This window comes from Geotrypetes seraphini, chromosome 7, assembly GCF_902459505.1.
Source record: "Geotrypetes seraphini chromosome 7, aGeoSer1.1, whole genome shotgun sequence".
NCBI lineage: Eukaryota > Metazoa > Chordata > Amphibia > Gymnophiona > Dermophiidae > Geotrypetes > Geotrypetes seraphini.
Window position 1 is genome coordinate 49,265,197 of NC_047090.1, and position 22,355 is coordinate 49,287,551.

The 22,355-nt window shown below is 41.1% G+C and overlaps 1 protein-coding gene across 17 annotated transcripts in view; it reads right to left on the bottom strand.

The window, feature by feature from the left end:
- MICAL3 (microtubule associated monooxygenase, calponin and LIM domain containing 3) overlaps positions 1 to 22,355 on the bottom strand; it is a 711,269-nt gene that overhangs the window by 325,715 nt on the left and 363,199 nt on the right. For 12 of the 17 annotated variants that reach the window (XM_033950898.1, XM_033950894.1, XM_033950891.1 and 9 more), the window contains 3 exons: positions 19,795 to 19,836; positions 17,331 to 17,441; positions 10,124 to 10,231 (listed from right to left, as the gene is read on the bottom strand). The exons of 3 other annotated variants lie outside the window; for them this stretch is intronic. In XM_033950898.1, the coding sequence (XP_033806789.1) occupies positions 10,124 to 10,231; positions 17,331 to 17,441; positions 19,795 to 19,836 (261 nt within the window). The remainder of the gene's footprint in view (positions 1 to 10,123; positions 10,232 to 17,330; positions 17,442 to 19,794; positions 19,837 to 22,355) is intronic. 2 more of the 17 variants (XM_033950896.1, XM_033950900.1) reach the window with 1 other exon arrangement.

Sequence of the window (22,355 nt, forward strand, 5' to 3'; positions counted from 1 at the left end):
AAACTCAGCCACTGCCCACATTACCTCCTTACACTTTTGGAGACGTAGTCCTGCAGCCCAGTGATATGATCAAGGGTCTGGGTGTACTGCTAGAATCTAACCTCTCCTTCAAAGCTCAAATATCATTTTTTCAAACTATGACACATTCAGTCAGTCCAACATCTGTTTGATCAGAAAGTGCTGCACATTGCTATCCATGCTCTTGTCATCACTAATCTGGATTACTATGATGTACTTTTTTCAGGGGTGTCTGTCAGAGAGAGATCAAATGACTGCAACTGATCCAAAATGTCACTATGCGACTCCACTGCTAAAAGATGAATGCTGGCTACCATATCATATAACTGTAAAGTTTTACTGTTGATGATTTAATAACCTCCATATGGGTTCCCCTCAATTTTTGTCACCATGCTTACTGACTTATATCCTTGCGTTCTAGTCAACAGCATCTACTGGATGTCCCTTCAGTTTGGAATATTTCACCTCCATTTTGGAAAATTTTTCAATGTAGTAGACCTATGTTATGCCCTTCCCTATGCATGGAGTCTTCCTTTTCCTCATTTAAAGTACTACTAAAAACACATCTGTTTCAATCAGCTTTTCATACATGATTTACTTTCTGCTGACATGTTGGACTGCTTCAATCTTAGGATCCTGTGTAGTATAGCAGACTGGTTTGTTGAATCTTTTCTTTTTTTATACACTGTACTTCCTTCTTTCTCTGCAATATTACTGTGATGCAAACTGCTTTGATGGCTTTGCCCTAGGTGGTCAATCAAATAAATGGAACCTTGAACCTTTTTTAGCTTCTTATCAAGTTAGTAATCTTTTTTGGACCCACTACTTGGGTATGTTCTCTCAGTTCATTTGTTTGTTGCCACTTACTTTATATGTTTGACTGTATATTACACACGCATAAGCTGTTATTCATACTAATTTCATGCCACATTTTATTGTTGTATATAATATTGTATTTTATATTAATCTATGAGGGTTCTTCACAAAGTTTTCGCACTTTCATATTTTCACGGGACATGGTTGGGGTGGATGAAGTGGTAAGAAGAGTTGTAGAATGTCATATGACTAGTCAGGCAACAGGATGATTATGTGGAAAAATAATTTAATTTGCTTAAGATATTTAGTAATGTTTTAAAAAAGAAAAGTGCAGAAACTTTTTGAAGATCCCTCATACTTTTATATGAGCATTTCATTTATAAACTCTTTATATTTTATAGTCTCAGTTATCCAACTATCGCTAAACCAACCATCCAGCATATCCAACAGATCCCAGGTGACATCATCACAGGATTTTTCCCATACTTTCCTGGTACCCAATTCAGTAGAATAGCAGCACTTACCTTCGTTTGGCTTTGCTACCGAGTCCCTACTTTCATTAGAGCACTTGAAATACATATTTTCTATGCAACTTAAATGTGATCTGTGTTATCCAACTTTTCAATTATCCGATAATGGCCAGTCTCTGTATATTTATCTATAATTTATGAGTGGTGGTCATTTTAACTACCAAATGTGTTTGTTTATTAACAGTTCTAATGAGCTCCTGATGCAGTCCTGGGTGGGTGAAACACGGCCATGAAGGACATTTTAGAATTTTATTGACTGTTGTGGTAATTACTAATATGGACCTTTCTTTTGTGTGATCTGCCCCTTCTGTCTCACTGTATCTTGCAAGTACATATTCATGAAAAACAGGTAAGAAGCTACGTGGGATTTGAGCATTGCATTCTGAAAAAGCTTCCTTCAAAAGACTCCAGTGTCTGTGCTTCTCTCCTGAGGCACACTGAGTAAAGGAGTCTTGGAACTTCTGGCCCTTTTGAAAAAGTTGCTGCTTCTCAAATCTGGGAACTTTCTATACTCTATACACAGAGTTTACCTACTTAATAGGTGGTACAAAAAAGAGGGCCTCCCACATTCACAGAATACTAATGGGTATTCAATGAGAATTAGCACTGTTAAAGCTTCTGGGGATGGGGGGTTTCAGGAATTAGAGGAGATCCAATGTTTCTACTCTGGGTTCTTCCTCCATCTCTAAATTAAGTGGAATGGCATTAGCCATTTCCCTCACAAAAATCAATAATTGTTCCTCTGCTGACAAACTGAACAGTAGCAAATCGCCTGGGCTAGGCAGTATAGATCCCAGAATGCTGATAGAATTGAGAAATGAACTTGCAGAGCTATTGTTAGTAATTTGTAATTTTTCTCTATAATCCAGCATAGTACTGGAAGAGTGGAGAGTAACTAATGTAATGCCAATTTTTAAAAAGGGTTCCAGAGATGATCAAGTTTATTATGCAATTTGATTAATCGCCTATTCTACATTCTAGGCGATATACAATCAATAATGAATAAATAAAAACTTGGGTAGTTATTACATAGACAAATAAAATTACATAATTACAAAAACTTACAATCATGAAACATTAGGAAAACGATATTTAAAGGGTTACATTATGTATCAAATTTTATATTTCAGGATTACAACAATAGGGAGGGAATAAAAACATAAATAAAAATATAAAAGATAAGAAAGATTATAAAGTTGTATATTAATTAAAAACATCATTGAATATTAATTAAAAGCATCATTGAATAAGAAACTTTTAAGCTTAGTCTTAAAATTAACTAAGTTCTTTTCTTCTCTAATATAAATAGGAAGATTATTCCAGGATTGTGGTGCGGTCACTGAAAAAATAGTAAGCCGTCTAGTGTTTATAACTTTCAATGATGGAATAGCCAATAGGTGTTGGTCCTGAGATCTAAGTGTTCTTGAAGTTGTATAGGGAATTAGAACTCTAAAAATAAAAGCTGGGGTTTGGGACATTATTGATTTGAACGTAAGCAAACAAATTTTATATAGAATACGATGTACCACGGGAAGCCAGTGGGACTCTTTAAGTAAAGGAGTGACGTGGTCGAATTTCTTAGCTTTATAAATTATTTTTATGGAAGCGTTCTGTATAATTTGAAGGCGTCTAATTTCTTTTTGGGATATGCCCATGAACAAAGCATTGCAATAATCTAATTTGGAAATGATAAGGGAATGTATTAGGATATTTAAAGATGATCCGGAAAATTATAGACCGGTGAGTCTGACATCGGTGCCAGGCAAAATGGTAGAGATTACTGTAAAGAATAAAATGACAGAACATAAAAAGAAGCATCAATTAATGAGAAAAGGCCAATATGGATTTAATCAAGGAAAATCTTGCCTCAACAGTCTACTGAATTTCTTTGAAAGGGTGAATGAACATGTGGACAAAGGTGAGCCGGTTGATATTGTGTATTTGGATTTTCAAAAGGCATTTGACAAAGTACTTAATTAAAAGCTCCTGAAGAAATTAGAAAGTCATAAGATAGGAGGTAATGTCCTAATATGGATTAAGAACTGGTTGAAAGACAGAAAACAGAGAGTTGGTTTAAATGGCCAAAATTCTTATAGGAGAAGGGTAAATAATGGAGTTCTGCAGGGGTCTTTGCTGGGAACGCTGTTTTTGAACATATTTATCAATGATCTAGAGATGGGAATAACTAGTGAGATAATTAAATTTGCTGATAATGAAAAGTTGTTCAAAGTTGTTAAATTGCAAGAGGATTGTGAAAAATTGCAAGAGGATCTTGGGAGACTGAGCGTCAAAATAGCAGATGATGTTTAACGTGAGCAAGTGTAAAGTGATGCATGTGGAAAAGAGGAACCCAAATTATAGCTGTGTGATAATCCTTTCCTGGGAGTCACTGCCCAGGAAAGGATCTAGGTGTCATTGTTGAGGATACATTGAAACCCTCAGCTCAATTTGAGACGATGGCTAAGAAAGCAAATAGAATGTTAGGAATTATCAGGAATGGAATGGAAAACAAAGATGAAAACGTTATACAGTGGAACCTTGGTCTACGAGCATAATTCGTTCCAGAAGTATGCTCGTAAACCAAATCAAAGCGAGTTTCCCCATAGGAAATAAGGGAAACTCGCTTTGATTCGTTCCACCTCCTTCTTCCCCAGCCCAAAGCGCTGCTCCATTCCCCCCCTTGAGGCCACCGACACTGCTCCATACGCCCCCCCCCCCGCAATCCGGCATCCCCCTGCGAACCGGCATCCCCCCCTCCCCCGCGATCCTACATCCCCTTCCCCCGAGCACTGAAACGACATCCCTTACCCCGATTGAGCACCAGCACCAGCACCAACGTAAAGGACATGCCGGTGCCAGTGCCCGAAGATCCTCCCTCTTCTGGGCTGGGTGGTGCGTTGGAGATTCTTCCTCTTGCCTGTGCTAGACTGGACTGGGCCTTAAGCATTTGTGCATGCTCAAGGCCTTCTGGTCTCACTCTCTCCGAGATTCAAAGCCCAGTCCAGCCCAGCACAGGCAAGAGGGAGGATCTCTGACGCACCGCCCAGCCCAGCCCAGCAGAGGGAGGATCTTCGGGCACCGGCATGTCCTGTGCATTGGTGCTGGTGCCCAATCGGGGTAAGGGATATCGTTTCGGTGCTCGGAGGGGATGTAGGATCGTGGGGGGGAGATGATGCGAGTGGGGGGGATGCCGGTTGGCTGGGGGTGATGCCGGATCGCGGGGGGTGGCGCTTGTAAATCGAGTCAAACTCGGTTTCCGAAGCACCGATTTTGCGAATGTTTTGCTCATCTTGAAAAACACTCGCAAACTGGTGTACTCGTAAACCCAGGTTTGACTGTAATGCCCTTGTATCGCTCTATGTTACGGCCACACCTTAAATATGGATGCAGTTCTGGTCACTGTATCTCAAAAAAGATAAAGCAGAATTAGGAAAGGTACAGAGAAGGGCAATGAAAATGATAAAAGGGATGGGGCGACTTCCCTATGAAGAGAGGCTAAGGCGGTTAGGGCTCTTCAGCTTGGAGAACAGATGGCTCAGGGGCGATATGATAGAGATCTATAAAATGAGTTGAGTGGAAAGGGTAGGTGTGAATCGCTTGTTCACTCTTTCCAATAATACTAGGACTAGGGGGCATACAAAGAAGCTACTAAGTAGTAGATTTAAAACAAATCAGAGAAAATATTTCTTCACACAATGTGTAATTAAATTCTGGAATTTGTTGCTGGAGAATGCGGTGAAATCAGTTAGCATAGCAGGGTTTAAAACAGGTTTGGATAATTTCCTAAAAGAGAAGTCCATAGGCTATTATTGAGATGGCTTGGGGAAATCCACTGCTTATTCCTTGGATAAACAGCATGAAATCTAGCTAGGTACTTGGGACCTGAGTTGGCCACTGTTGAAAATAGGATATTGGGCTTGATGAACCTTCGGTCTGTCCCAGTATGGAAATTTTTATGTTCTTCTCTCATAAGGTGGGGAAGGATCAGAAGGCTACTCAGGTGAACCATCTTCAGAAAATACCTCTGGCTCATAGTTGGAATCACAGCATTGCTGAAAAAAATTACTCCAGAGGTGAAAACTGGCTTTCTGCCTTTCTCAACTTACTGATATTGGAATCAAGGCTTTGCTTTAGGTGTAAAGACACCAGCAATCTCCGATTAGAGATTGAAGCTTCTCCAAAAAGCTGAAGAATGGGCCTCAGTGTGGTAACCACCCTACGACCCTTCAAGGTTTCTGTGTTGATGCCTCTCTTGCAGGCACTGCATGGGCCTTGAGGATTAGCTGGACCAACACCTGTGTTGATGATGATGTTGAAGCCACAGCATTGTATCAAACAAAGAAGCATTTCTTCCACTCCTCAAACTTCTTCATGAACTGCTCTTCAAAGGCTGCCATCATCAAAGGCATGGGGAATGCAGTGGGGTTAGCCTCATCCTCCTGAGTCATTTGATTATCAGAAATGGAGTTTGGGGTTCCCCTTCCAATGCCATAGAGGATGACCCATCATCACATCAGAGGTGCTTTGAAGACACTGGTGATATACTCTGATACACACTGGCCTTTACCTGGTATCTGACATTGCAGTCTCAATGCTGATGAAGGACAATATCTTTCTCTTCTTTGGGTGGCATTCAGATAATGACCAGTCATGATGGCTTCTATCAATGCTCAATATTGATAGTGATCAAGGCACTCTCAATCCTGATGCTTCTCCAGTTCAGAGACCCATGAAAACCTATGTTTTTGATGTCAGAGTTGATACACCAGACCCAGTTGCATCAAAAAGTCATGTGTGCTGCTTCTCAGCACAATAACGAAAGATTAGGTTCTTACCTTTGCTAACCTTTTTTTTATTGTAAAGTCACACTATTCCTAGAAAAGTGGGTTATTTTCACATACTCACCAGAACTTGTAGGAAGCCTTATTATTCAGAAATTTGAGACCTCAGGACTGCCCACCCCTCTCCCCCGGAAATCAGTAAGTGAACAAGCAGCCAGGAACATCTGTAGAGGACAAAGGCAAAAGGGAGGGGCAGGGGGGATACTCCACGACAAAAAAGTCTAATCTGTTCATAACAACTAATTTAGAACAAACAGCAACAATTGAAACATTAGGAACCTGAACGACAAAAAAAAAAAAAAAAATAGTGCTATTTAAGGAGATACAGCCTGCATAGTCAGAAGCGGGTGCCTGAACTAGAGACCCCCCAAAAAAAACTAAGTGAAAATCCCATTCTGATAGCACTGGTCAGAAAACAGAAATCCATCTTACTTGTAAAGGCAGACAATCAGTGAAACAGCAAATCCCAAGGCAGATTCTAGGAATAGAGTGTGAATTTACAAGAAAGAAGATTAGCAAAGGTAAGAACCTAATCTTTCATTCTTGTACAATCCCACTCTATTCCTGATCAAGTGGGACATAACAGAGCAGTTCCGTGGAGTCAGGCTGGGACTGATGAACATGCTGCCAAAAAAGAGGACCCAAAAGCACATCGATCCTGTAAAACTTAAGAACATTAGAATTACCGCTGCTGGGTCAGACCAGTGGTCCATCGTGCCCAGCAGTCCGTTACCACAGTGGCCCCTAGGTCAAAGACCAGTGCCCTAACTGAGACCAGCCCTACCTGCGCACATTCCGGTTCAGCAGGAACTTGTCTAACTTTGTCTTGAATCCCTGGAGGGTGTTTTCCCCTATAACAGCCTCTGGAAGAGCATTCCAGTTTTCCACCACTCTCTGGGTGAAGAAGAACTTCCTTACATTTGAACGGAATCTATCCCCTTTTAACTTTAGAGAGTGCCCTCTCGTTCTCTCTACCTTGGAGAGGGTGAACAACCTGTCTTTATCTACTGTCTATTCCCTTCAGTATTTTTAATTCTTCGATCATGTTCCCTCTCAGTCTCCTCTTTTCAAGGGAAGAGAGGCCCAGTTTCTCTAATCTCGCGCTGTACGGCAATTCCTCCAGCCCCTTAACCATTTTAGTTGCTCTTCTCTGGACCCTTTTTAGTAATACCTTGTCCCTCTTCATGTACGTTGACCAGTGCTGGATACAGTATTCCAGGTGAGGATGTACCATGGACCTGTACAGTGGCATGATAACCTTCTCTGATCTGTTCGTGATCCCCTTCTTAATCATTCCTAGCATCCTATTCGCCCTTTTTGCCGCCACCACACATTGCCCGGATGGCTTCATCGACCTGTCGACCAGCACTCCCAAGTCTCTTTCCTGGGGGGATCTCTCCAAGTAACGCTCTGGACATCCTGTATTCATGTACAAGATTTTTGTTACCGACATGCATCACCTTACACTTAGCCACATTGAACCTCATTTGCCATGTTGCGGCCCATTTCTCAAGCGTGTTTATGTCATATTGCAGATCATCACAATCCTCCTGCGTCTACACTACTCTGAATAACTTAGTATCATCTGCAAATTTAATCACCTCACTCGTCGTACCAATTTCCGGATCGTTTATAAATATGTTGAAGAGCACGGGTCCAAGCACTGAACTCCCACTCTGTTTCATATTCGCCAGCCAGTTTTTAATCCACATATTTCACCCTCTATTCCATGGCTCGCAATTTTTCAAAGTAGTCGTTCATGTGGACTTGTCGAACACCTTCTGAAAATCCAGATATACAATGTAGACTGGGTCGTCCTTGTCTATCTGCCTGTTTACTCCCTCGAAGAAGTTCAGCAAGTTCGTCAAGCAAGATCTTCCTTTGCTGAAGCCGTGCTGGCTGGTCCTCATCAGATCGTGTCCGTCAAGGTGCTCAATAATGCGGTCCTTTATCAGCGCCTCTACCATCTTTCCCGGTACCGAGGTCAGATTCACTGGTCTGTAGTTTCCTGGATCACCCCTCAAACTTTCTTGAAGATCGGCGTAACATTCACCACCTTCTAGTCTTCCTGAATCCTTCCTGATTTGATTGACAGATTGGCTATTAGTTGAAGCAGTTCAGCTATGTATGTTACTATGTATGTAGCTATAGCCCCTTTTAATTCCTTGATTACCCTCGGATGGATGCCATCTGTTCCCAGGGATTTATCATTTTTAAGCCTATTAATCTGCTTGCATACCTCTTCTAGACTGACCGTCAACCTTGTCAGTTTCCAGTCTTCATTTCCTGCGTTTAGCCTCTTCTGGTATGTTGTGTATATCCTCTTCGATAAACACAGATGCAAAAAATGTGTTCAGTTTGTCGGCGATGACTTTGTCCTCCTTTATCACTCCCTTTGGTGAATATATGCAAAGAGGACTAGGTAGCAGCTTTGAAAATCTTCTCCAAAGAGATTGCTGACAATTCTGCCCAAGAGGACAAGATGCCTCTGGTAGAATGAGCCCTCATTGAAAAGGGAGGGGGCTTCTTTCCAGCCGCTATGTAAGCAGAGGAAATGGTCATACGGATCCATCTGGAAATGTTAGCCTTGGAAGCCAGCCTGCCATTGGGGGCATGATCAGCCAGGACAGAGAGAGGGTCAGAAACATGAAAATCATTCATAATCTCCAGGTACCGAAACAGGATTTTGCGCACATCCAAAGACCACAACACCTGGTCCTGCTCCCTCAAACTGGAGGAAGCAAAAGCAGGAATCCAGACTTCCTGATTAGTGTGGAAAGAGGAGACCACTTTCAGAAAAAAAGGAGGGAACATTGTGCAGCACCTCGCCAGAATCTGTAATATGCAGAAGAGGATCCTAGAAGGAGAGAGCCTCCTGCAGACCCTTCTTGGAACTCTTGGAGGACTTCTGATTTTTTTTCCCCTGAAACACGCTTATGTTTCCCCAGAGCATCCACTGCACATTCCTCAGGGCCTCTTGATGCCATTTTTACAGGCATGTGGACAGAAACAGCAGCAAGACCCCCTTCAGAAGTCAAGGGTACATGGGCCAAACAAATTTCACCCCTCCCCCAGCACATGTGGAACACAGCTGCGCACCTGAAAGCCATCCACTGTTAATTGGACAAGTCTACCAAATCCTACCCCAGAGAGTCTATCAGAGTGGTTTTCTTGCAAAAAATGAAGCTTGTAGATGCTAAAAATAACTTTTTAATCAGATCGGAAAAATTCAAGATAGCTACCACAGGTGCTGATTTTACAATAAAAACACCCAGGAAAAGCACAGGAACTCTCCAAAAACTGTAATTTTGTGATTTTAAGGGTGGGGAGGGCAAGGGCACATTGGGAAACCGCGCAAACCCCCCCCCCCCAAACCTAACTATACCTAAATAAAGGCACCAATTGAAAAAATCATCTAATGACAACAACAGAACTTGAAGAAAACTTACAAACTTAAAATTATTCAGGAAAAAAATGTTTGCTGTAAGCTCCTATGATGTACATTCAACTGGCTCTGTAGAAAGATGAAGACTGAAGCAGTCCTGCATGAGAGTGGCAGGTGGGAAGTAGTGTACATGTGTTGAGACTACTCAAAAGCTTCTACAAACTCTGAGCTGGAATAGTGTTTAGATGCCAAGTTTTATCAGTGAAGTCACCCATGTTGTGAGGACTTTGCTCTCTTGACTATCCTCAGAGAAATGTAGATGATTGCTCCACAAGAATAAAAATACACAGCATTTTATAATTGTGTATTATATTAGCTTTTCATTCAAGCTTAAGATAAAACCCATTTCCTTTATTTCAATGCACACACACCATTTGGAACACCCCACAAATCCAGCCACCTCCTGCAGAACATTTAGTATGCATTTACATCAGTAGAGTGGTAGCTGAGTGCAGCATGCATGGTCATGCTACCTGTCGGAGAGAGTCAGATGAGGGGGAAGTGGGGCGACTAGAGGAGCGAAGGCTGAGGGACTGCTCCCACTGATCAAGATAGTAGTGACGAGAAGGTTGTGTATCAAGCTACAGAAAAATAAAATTAAAAGAAATGGAAGGAGTTTAAACAGAAACAAATGTTTAAAAATTCCACATACAATCAAAATGCTTAACTCTCATGTCATAACTATGGAATCATAGGAAATTAAGAATTCCAAAGATCAGTCATTACAAACCCCTTACTGTACTTTTACTTCTAATCCCTCAAAATAGAGATAAACAGATTATCGGAACTAATAGTTTGCAATTTTAGGATATTATTTTTATTTAAGTATTTACATTCACGAACTCAAGTATTTCTCCCTATTTGTCCCAGCAGGCTCACAATCTGATTAACGTACCTGGGGCAATGGAGTGTTAAGTGACTTGCCCAGGGTCACAAGAAGCAGTGCTAGGCTTGAACCTGCAACCTCAGGGTGAGAAAACTGTCATGGCAAGTAAGCTAAATTTTTAAGAAGGAACTTAGCTTCAAGTTTTGAGGTTTCTGTTTCAGGACACTATTAAGCAGGATTGTTTAAAATGTATATAATGGTTATGCCCAATTCCACTAAGCACCGACCTCTCAACTGAGACCAACACAATCCAAGAAACTAGTCACACTCAAAACCAAAATCCTTGACAATTTTTCTGTCGTCACAGTAATACAACAAATTGGAGGGGCTTAATGGGAAGTTGCAACTTGCCCTGAGTCATAGAATAGTTGTACAATCACGGCTTACTAATAAACGTTCTGGTGGAAAAAAGGAATACTCTTGTGACTGTATACTACTAGTCCATGATAAGCACAAAGGAAGAATAAAAGATTTACAGGAGAATAAACCAAAAAAATAAAGAGCAAAAAGCACAGTTACTTACCGTAACAGGTGTTATCCAGAGATAGCAGGCAGATATTCTCACTGATGGGTGACGTCACCAACGGAGCCCTTTAAAAAGTGCATCGCCACTTTAAGAATTCAAAAGTTTGCGATAGCCCGAACCGCGCATGCATGAGTGTCTTCCCACCCGATGAGGGCATGCAGTCCTCCAGTTAAGATACGCCAGCTAAGAAGCCAACCCGGGGAGGTGGGTGGGTTGTAAGAATATCTGCCTGCTGTCCCTGGATAATACCTGTTATGGTAAGTAACTGTGCTTTATCCCAGGACATGCAGGCAGCATATTCTCACTGATGGGTGGCCTCCAAGCTAACAGATATGGGATGGTGGGAGTGTTGACCAAAGAAAATATAATTTGAAATATAGAGTGGCTGAAGTGCCCAACCCATCTGGAGAAAGAATCCAGAGAATAGTGAGAAGTGAAGGTATGACCAGAGGACCAGGTGGCAGCTTTACAGAGATCCTTAATGGTGTAGATCTAAGGAAAGCAACAAAAAGCTGCCAGAGCTCGAATTCTGTAGGCTGTGACACAACTGTCTCGTGCCAGGCCAGACTGAGCATAGCAGAACGAGATGTAGACAGCCAGCTAGGCACAAAACGTTCTCTTGAATAAGGATGACCTAACTTTTGTGAATCAAAATAAAAAGTTAGAGAAAAGCCAAAGCCCAGGTACAGTCCAAAGTATACAAAGCAGTTTCTCCAGTAGGAGAATGAGGTGTAGAAAGACACACAGGCAGAACAAGCAACTGAGTGAAAAGAAAAGTGACAACTTGTAGAAGGAACTTTGGACGGGTATGAAGAAGAACTGCGAAGGATGAATCTGTTACTAATACAGGTAACTCACCGACCCTCCTGGCAGAGGTGAGAGCAATAAGGAAACACACTTGCCAGGCAAGAAACTAAAGATGAACCGCCAAAAAAATGGCTTCAACAAACTGTAAAGAACTACAGTAAGGTCCCAAACGACGTGAAGGGACTAGAGAGGTGGTTTCACAGGAGGAAAAAATCCCTATCATAATCCTGGAAACCAAGTGAAAAAGGCTACAATAGGGCCCAAACGACAGGAGAAAACATGAGGTGTAGTTACAAATTAAAAGCCCCTGTCATGAATCTGGAGACCAGAGAAGCAGTAAGAGGTTGACCCTTGACTGACAAAGGGAAAAAATACAATAGCACTGGAAAGAAGTCTGAGTGATATAGACTTAAGACTAAAAGCAACAAAATTAGAAAGAATGCATGAGCAATTTCACTATGTAGGAATGTAGAGCATGAAGATAAAAAAAGACACCAATAAGAAAAACCAAGACCACTCTTAATGGAAACATTGTTAAGTGGCTAGTTTCCTGGAGACATCCAGAAGATAACAAATAGGCTGAGAAGGATGCAGCCCAAGAAAAAGCAACTGACAATGGAATTCAGTGCAGATTAGAATGAACCAGAGGCCTCTGTTTCGGATTGAACTGAGTATGGAATATCAGAGGTATGAGTTCCCTGAAGCTGAGTTGAAAGAGAAAGGAGAACCCATGTAGCCTAGGCCACCATGGAGAAAAGAGACGTATGGTGGGTACTTCTCTCTTGAGCTTGAATAAAAAGCTCAACAAGAGAAGAAATGGAGGGAATGCATATAGAAACATACCCATACAATCCTGCAGAAAAACAGCTGCTGTCAGTCGGAGAAGGGGGAAAGTCTGGAGCAAAACTGAGGCAACTGATGATTGTGAAAAGACGCAAACAAGTTTACTTGTGGGTTGCCCCATTGATGGACTGGAGAGTTGTAGAGTTGAGAGTCCAGTCGTTGAAGAATTCTGCTGAGGTTGTCTGCTATGGAATTCTGCTGTCCATGAATATAGACATACAGCAAGAGCAGAATGCAAGTAGTAACCCAAATCCATAGTTTCAAGTTCAAGTTTCAAGTTTAATAAGTTTTTGATTAATCGCTTAATCATATTTCTAAGCGATGAACATAATAATAAAATTACAATATTTAAGGAACAATACAATACTTGACAGGAATTAAGTCCAACAGGACTATTAACAGACTTGACAAACCCATAAATACAAGGAAGGGAAGGGAAATGAACTACAAGTTATTTAAGAGAAAGCAAGACAATCAAGGAAAATACATAAGGAAAGGGAAGCAGAAAATTTCCTCAACATTAAACAACAGAAATAAAATCAGCCAGAGAACTAGCTAATTAGTAATCAAAGGCATCTTTAAAAAGAAAGGTTTTTAAATTACTCTTAAATTTCTCCAGATTGCACTCTTCCCTCAAATAAATAGAAAGAGAATTCCAGGTTTGAGGGGCTGTAACAAAGAAAATAAATTGCCGTCTCGTATTAATCGTATAAATCGTCAGCAAATGCTGTTCATTAGATCTCAACGTTCTATTAGAAATATAAGGGATTAATAATTTGAAAATAAACGCCGGAGTTTTATAGAGTAGGGATTTGAAAGTAAGCAGACATAACTTATAAGTTATCCGGTAAGCTACGGGAAGCCAGTGTGCTTTTCTAAGAAGGGATCAAATTTCCTTGCTTTTGATATGAGTTTAATAGAAACGTTTTGAATAATTTGTAGACATTTGATTTCGCTCTGAGCAATTCCCTTAAATAGGGCGTTGCAATAATCAATTTTGGAAATTACCAAAGAATGAATAAGAATGTTAAGAGATTTTGAGCAAAGAAATTGTGAAACTGAGCGGATTCGACGACAGGAGAGAGCCCGAGCCTCCTTGCTTGTTTATGTAGTACATAATTACTGGATTGACTGTGCAAAGGAGGAGGACTTGAGGGCAGAGTAGGTGATGAAAAAACCATGAGGGCCTAAAACATCACTCTGAAGCCTAGGAAATTGATGTGAAATTTTCATTCCTTGGCGGTCGAAAGACCCTGAGGGTGCTGATCGTCCATATGATCCCCCTATGATGAAAAAGATGCATCAGTCATGATGACCATGCGAGGGGACAAATAAAAAAGAGAGACCTTCGGAAGACTAGAGGAAATCAGCCATAATTGAAGCAAGTGCAGATGAGATGATGTCAGAGATATACATGCTTTGAGAGACGATCCGTCACTTGAGATCACTGGAAAGCAAAAATCCACTGAGGAGTACAAAAATGTAGTCCTATCCGTGGCATAACAGGAACAGGGAAAGCCCTGTTGCTTAGAAGAACCATCATATGTCTGGCAGAAAAGGGGTTGAAAAGGAAACAACTGCTGACACAGACGGATGAGAGTCTGAAAGTGATCTGGAAGAAGAAACACTCTCATGAGAGTGGTGTCTAAGAGTACCCCAATGAAATATAGACATGAATACGGGGAATTTAAATTCAAAGCCTAGAACCAGAAGAAAGGAGATGGTCTGAGATGTTGCTTGAACCACTTCCTAAGAAGAAACAGCCTGGAAAAAAAACAGATGTTTAGAAAAAAAAAAAAAAAAAAAATAAGACCTGAAGGCTGTGTGATCAAATAGATGCAACCATCACAATCAGACACTTCATGAATAATCTGGGAGAAAAAGCCAGTCCTAAAGGAAGGACCTATACTGGTAATGGCAATGGCTGAGCTGAACTGAAAAGTATATACTGGAAGCTGTATAAATTGGAATATATGGAGGCTTCCTTGAAATCCAGGAAGAACAGCCATGAGGTCTGAATAAGAAACTAGTCCTGTAGTAACTCTCGACCAGAAAAAGGATAAGAGCTCTGAGATCTTAGAAAAAAATTGCAGTCCTCCAGTGTACTTGTCAAATAGAAAAGGGATAGAATTCCTAACTCCTCTAATCGAGGGCAATCAGCAGAAAAAACAAGGAAGGACTGTGCAAGATCCCAAATAGACTCTCTTGGAAAAAAGGGGTTGAGAGCAGGGTGAAAACATGAAACCTGCCCTATAAAGAAAAGCCAGAGAGCTAAGGCTCTTAGCGATGCATAAGGAACTGAAAACAGTCTCCGAATGAGGAAGACGAAAAAATTTAATCGCAAAACTCCATAGTGAAAGTGAAGACTGCAACTTGGAAGTGATCAGAAAGTCTCATCTGGTCCCTTGAACAGATAACTGCTGAGGAAGCATGTCCCAGCCTGGCTCTGAAAGTAACAAAAAAAATTGTCCCCCAAACAAGGCGAATTGACCAGCCTGTCCTTGTGGGTGATGGTAAAAACAGACACTCAAAGTCAGACCAGATCTGTAAGAACAGAAAAAAGGTGCTTAAAACACAGACACTGTACATGTAAAGCAGAGAAAATGAAATGTGGTAACGTGGAACATGGGCACAAATGTATGTCAAATAAAATAGACAAAGGACCATTTAGGCAACATAGGAATCTAGTAAGCCTATTTTGCCAACTGTCCCTAGCCCTGTCCACTTTGCCCAGAAAGACAGATGTCTAGACACTAGCCTGTAAAATAGACTCCACCAGTAGTGATTCTGTGAAACAAGCCTATTGTTTCTAAAGGCATATCAAACAAACCCTGTAGGAATATAAAAGTCCTTAGTCAAGGGAAGGACAGTACAAAGTCAACTTCCAAGGGAATGACATAAGGTACATACAGTCCCCTAAGGAATCTGTAAAAAAAATAAATGCTCAACCCTATTGAAGTGAAAAGAGAAGCATGTGGTGAAAAAAACCACCACTTCAGAGAGAAATGGGGTGTTGTTCAAAAATCCCCCTCTCAGAAAGTCAATCCCAAACTATACAGTCAGGGAGTCGATGTCGAAGGCTGAATACAGCTTAATGACTGCAAAGCCTTCCCATACCAGATCGACACCGACGTCGGCAACTTCAAAGAAGACCGGCACCGTGTTATACGAGTCGAAATTGTAGGAGACTACTGTAAAAGTGCTACCGGTGTCAAGAACTCAGCCAGATTAGCATCAGAGGAGACAGTGTCGACATGGCCGTCGGCACGAATATCTGAAAATACAGTTGAACATGTCGATGTCGACAAAGGTGCCGAGATCGACATGGATGTCGACATCGACAAGAATGACTGAACATACAGATAAACTTGTTGGTGTCGATATAAGTTGTGGACATGAAGGAAATCTGCTGAAAAAAAGAAAACACTGGTACTGATGGCTGCATCGCCGGTACCATCGGTTTGGTGCTATGCTACAAAGATGAAAATGCCAGTATCAAGGCACATATCACGAGCAAAGAAAAATGATTAAGCAGTAAAGAAAAAACACCAGTATCTTTGGCCCATGAGCCGGTACCATCGGTGTTGCTGTACGCTTCAAAAATGAGTATGTCCGTATCAAGGCACTCATCGACATCAAAGCGGAGCCAGAGATGGGGCTGATCGAGGTCAGCAGGACTTGACTCGCTGCTACAATGACCAAGGTCGGCAAGATTAGACTCATTGCTACAATGACCTTTGAAGCCCAAAGGAGAAAGTGGAGAGCCAACTTACCTAGAGAGGATCGGGCCCGTTAATGTCGGTACGGGCTGGAAGAGCGGTGCTGGAAGTACGTTGGACACCGGATTACTGACGTCAGTGGGTGCCGTATTCCTGATGGCACTGGCGGAAAACTGCTTCTGTAGAATCCACATGAAAATGCGCTGGTGAGGAGAAGAACGGGGCAAGAAGAAAATGGCAAGGCCGAGGACACGACATTGCTAGAACCACAGAAGGATGTCTGTGAAGGCAATTTCCCTAGCAAAGCAACTGTGATGATGGAAATGGAGCAGGAAAAACCTGCATGGAAAAACAGCCATAAGGTGGAGAGAAAACAGTATGGCGACCCATAAGGCCCCATAAGCCTAACCGACGAAGGTAAAAGAAAAAAAATAAAGAAACTAGAAATGTTTAGTTTTTTTGTTTTTAAACTAAAAATGAAAGAAAAAAAAACACTACCGTGAGAGCGGGAAGGGAGCGAAAAGAAAATGTTTCAACAGCTGTTGAAACGTGACTTCTTAGCTCCACAGAAACTAAGAAACTGAAGGACCGCGTGCTCTCATCGGGCGGGAAGGCACTCGCGCATGCGCGGTTCGGGCTATTGTGAACTTTTTGAATTCTTAAAGTGGCAATGCACTTTTTAAAGTGGTCCGTACTGGGGCTCCGTCAGTGGCGTCACCCATCAGTGAGAATATGCTACCTGTTTGTCCTGGGATAAAATAACTTACTGCCACACTAAACATAGATACAGAAAACTGTCATTCCCTCCATTCCAACCAGATGGTTGAATGTTGGATTCTGACAACTCATACCAAGACAAATTTGCATAGAAAAACTGAAATGGACAGGACTTTAGTCACCTTACACCTGACTGGCCTTTGCTCCAACAGAGCAGACAACTGGAATGCCCTCTCTTCAATGTCCAAAGCATTCACAGGCACATGGTCATCAGAAAAAATGCAGAGGGCCCTCTGTAGATAAGGCAATGATAAAAATGTGAACAAATCATGAAAAAAGAGCACGCAGTAGGAGTTGATCATATTCTTGCATGAAGAATGATGATACAAAGAGAACATGCAAAAAAAATTTAAAATTACATAGAGGTTATTACTGCTTTCTATTCCCTTGGCCAGGGCTAGAACTTACTATGGCAACACAGCAAACACTACGACTCCTCTATCAATTCCTACTGTGTCACCATAAGTAGTTAACATGGTTTAATCAATATCTAGTCCAGAGGTCCCCAAAGTCCCTCCTTGAGGGCCGAATCCAGTCGGGTTTTCAGGATTTCCCCAATGAATATGCATTGAAAGCAGTGCATGCATATAGATCTCATGCATATTCATTGAGGAAATCCTGAAAACCCGACTGGATTCGGCCCTCAAGGAGGGACTTTGGGGACCCCTGATCTAGTCCCTAAATCCTGAAATGTACTACTGGATTCTCTCAGTTTTCAGCTCAAAACGTAACAGCATGTCATTTATCAGCCCATGATACCACAAAGATTTACAGCTAGAGTTCCTATACACTACCATATTACTGTGCTAATGCCATTAACGTGCATTATCGGTAACTAGGTCCCATTGTATAAAATAAAACACATTAATGGTCTTAGGCATATTAGTAGTTCAACTACTAATCTATCAGCTAGATTTACCAGGACTTCACACATGCATTAATTTAATTTCAGAACTTAACTTTAACATTTTTAGTCTTTTATAAGACCAAAGTGCACTATCCAGTACCCTACAATATGCATAAGGTATAGCTCTGTAATGAAGGCAATTCAAAACAGACATGGGTGCTCTTTGCTTGAAAATTCAGGAAGCTGCCATGCAAGCAATACTGGTACTACTTTTCCTAGTGATCTTTTGGTATAATGAGAAACTCTTTCAATTCCAGATTAAAATTGAAATTTATTTTCAATTAATTCCAAACAGAAAAGGGACAGAAGCAAGATAAAGCAGCAATACTGTTTGTAGTAGCAAAACAGTGAAGCCACATGTACACATTATAATTGTTTCATTTAAGCTGAAATCAAAAGAAAGCTCACACCACACATTTATTACTTAGGAGCAGATGCACAAAGCCCCTCCCCCCATGCTGGCAATGTTTCATTTAGACTGGTTTTAGCCAGTCTAAATGAAATGCTTATTCTGCAGCCAATGCACAAAGGCTTTCGGTCACTACTTTACACGCACGGAAGCAGTGATAAAAAGTCTCATGCTAGAGCTTGTTAGTATTACAACAAGCTCATTAACAGATTCTATGCAATGCACAGAATGAGGCACACAAAGCCCCTGTAGTTTGACAGTAACGCTCCCTACGCTCTCCACCGCCCCCGATGTGCCTTTTGTGTAGCAGTAGCAATGGCAGAAGGGATGTTTATTCCCTTGCTGCCTCAGAGCCCGCCTCTTCAAAATGGTGATGCACTGGAAGGCCTAAACACCATAAAAGGAGTTCTCCTTATATGGTGATTGGGCTCCTCCCAGTGCATCCCAGAAAGCACCAGGCAGAAGCAGAGTGCCGCCATTTGGAAGAGACGGGCCCTAAGACAGGAAGGAATAGGCATCCTTCCTGTCATTACTACTGCTTTATTTAGCCTTTATTTGCTATCATGTTTCTATTAGGGAAAGGAAGAGATAGTGGATACTGTGGGTGGGCAGACTGGAAAGGCCATTTGGTCTTTATCTGCCATCATGTTTCTATAAAAGATAGGTCAAGAGATCAGGGGATGGGGAGAAAGGTTGTCCAGCTGGGGGGACCTGGATATTTGTTTAGACTGTAAAACCCCAGCCATTAGACCACCACTTATGTGTTTGAGCTCGGGGGAGGATTGTTGTTGTCTAGCTGTGAGACTGGCCACATCATGCCACTGGACCATCATGGATGTTTTTTTTAATTGGGGGGGGGGGGCTTGGGTCGGGAGGGAGGAAGGGAGGGAAGGGGCCTGTTGGACCACCAGGGATTATTTTTTTAGGGGTTAGTGGTTCCTCAAACAAGCACAGCTCTTGAGGCCATGAAGTTCCAAACCCCTTAGCAATCAATGCTCAACACAGTGTGCATATAATTTTCATGCTGTTAGTATTGAGCATTGGTTGCTAAAAGCAGTAATAGTAGTTGTAGTAGCTAAAAGCAGGCTGGTGTTTCTCTGGCGCTGCTCCTCAACAGCGCTGGAGTTTTGTGCTTCTGCCCCTTAATTCTGCAGACCCACTAGGCAGATGAGAAAAGTTACTACAGATACAAAGGATAAACCAGTGCATTCCCTTCCATCCTCAAGTGTGTTTAGTAAGAATCCATGCCACACAATCATGCTGGTTTTACCCTTTTATCTTCTTGGTAGATGCCAGCAGACTCACTGTATGTCTATAGGCAGCACAAAAAAGAGACTCATTACTACTACTAAAAAACGAATTCTGATAAATTTTATTTTACGTGCTTCATTAGGATTTGGTCCAGGTAGAAGTGAGTAAACAAAAACATTCATGCTTGTTCATGAGAGATAGTCCAAGATAGTAGTTCTCAAACCTGTCCTGGGGGCTCCCTAGCTAGTCAGGTTTTCAGGATATCCCTAATGAACATGCATGAGCCAGATTTGCAAGCCTCCAAGCTCTATTATATGCAAATCTCTCATATGCATATTCATTATGGAAATCCAACTGGTTTGGGGTCTCCGGGATAGGATTGATAACCGATGGTCTAAAAAACAGAACTCTATTTGAAGAGAGTAGAAATACTTTAGTCAGGGTATAGGCTGAACTTTTATTAACAAAAATTTCCAGGTACACAATAGGATGATTGAAAGATGTATCTATTGTTATCGCACCAAAAGAGCAACAGTAAAGAGAGGGAAAAAACAAAACATAAAAACAGAATGAAAATGCATTTATATTCATAGTGTCAAAGCAAGATTGCATACAAAAACCCTACAAATGTAAGTACTATACATATTTAATATCAAAGACAATCTAAGATATATGCTGTGGCCATAAAATAGACCCATTCTATAACCTTTTTCTTCTTCTTTTTGTTTCTCCTCTTCTTTTCTCAAAACACTACCTTATGTTTTTCCCAAATTCGTTTCTTTCCTATCTCATATTGTATTTCTCACCTCCCTTCCCCACTGGCACTGTAAGTCTTGTATGGGTCATTCCATGTCAAGTGGACCAGGAGCCCACGCTCAACCCCCTTGAAATCCAACCAAATTTTACAGAGGTGTTGTCTAGGGTCTCAAATAAAACTCTGCAAAAAATTTTGGATCTATCTCAATTTGGTCATAGTGGTGGTTGAACAAAAGCAATCGATCCACTCCCATGCCTCGTGTGACCTAAAATGCCAACTTTGCTTAAGCACTGTGGCAGAAGGAAACTACCTGGGAGTCTGAAATTTTGCAGTTTGGTACAACACCTTGGGGCATGTTTCTGTGCCAAGTTTGAAATCTTTTGCGAATGTGCTTCCATTTCTACAGGTCAGCAAAGTAGGCAAAAAAATTCACGAATGAAAATTTTTGGCTCCATACTGCTGCTGGTAGGTAAGTCAGCTGAGGGTACAACTTTACCAGCAGACATGTACCATGAGTACTTCCAAGATTTGCAATATGAGCTTTTACAGTCAAGTGAAGCTGAAGATGAGACCATCCCAAAAATATGGCTTTATGCATTTATGCTAATTTTCACTGTTTTTCAGATTCAAATCTCTCTAATGTGTAGTTTTTGGGTTTGTTTGCTTTTTTAAATATCATTTGAAAGAGCATGTTTTTTTGCTACAGAAGCTATCCTATTTCATCTTGGACCCAATCTTTCTTTGATGAGAATTGATGGTTTAAAGATAAGCATTATTTGCTTGCGTGAAGGGTCATTGGTACTTCACTGTGAATGTGCAGTGGAATTATATTGATCTAAAATCTCATAATCAAGCTTTGCCAGCCACAAGTACTCCTCTCGTACTATGTTCATCATTTGACAAATTTACTGTGCACTTTGCAAGATGACAGTCAAAACATGCATTGGCTTGCACAAACTACTTACTGCATGCAAGCCCAAACGCATAATCATGTGATTCACAAGAATGTACGCATAGCTGTAGTAGTATATCTGATACATAAAGCTTTTCTGAATATGTCCTGACTTGCAACTATTACAGCACAGTGGCTGTATGAACAAGTCTAGCTTTAAGGTTCATCATGACTTTAAAACACCTCTAAAGTCACAACCTCAGTCAAAAAGTGTCAAATGAGTGTCCAAAACAGTTTAAATGTTTAAAGCAAGCAATACCAAATGTAACGTAATTTCACTTTTCTGTTGCAATTAAACAATCTCCCATAGTGTTTGTAAAAATCATAATCTCTATTAACATTTTCTGGAGGATTCATATATACTTGCAGTTACACTTCTCCCTCCATATCCGCGGTTTCTGTATCTGTGGATTTGCTTATTCAAGATTTTTCGGCTGCTGACTCCACCTCCAAAAATTACATCACCATCAAAAAAGTTTATCAAAAACATTTATCCTTATAATATAAATGATGTTCTGTACATATAACACACAAAGTGAAAAGAGTCTGCCTTGTGATTAACAAAAAAAGTTTCAGGTGTGGATGTATGCATGTTCAGGAACCAAAGCTTTTGCATTGCACGTGCGTACTGAAAGCTGAGGAAAACTAAAAGGGCAGCGGTAATGTGCTGCAGATTATGTATTTGCGCTACTGCTTGGATCCTGGAGTGTTGGAATGCTAAAGGTCTCAGCCCCACTACAAGCTGCAGTAACAGCACTTACCTGCTCGCTATTCTGTTCTGTGGCAGTGGTAGTGGCAGCTTGTAATCCAAAAGAACAATAAAACTACAACAAGGATGTAAACCAAGGTCCGGTACACCAATGAAGCTGTT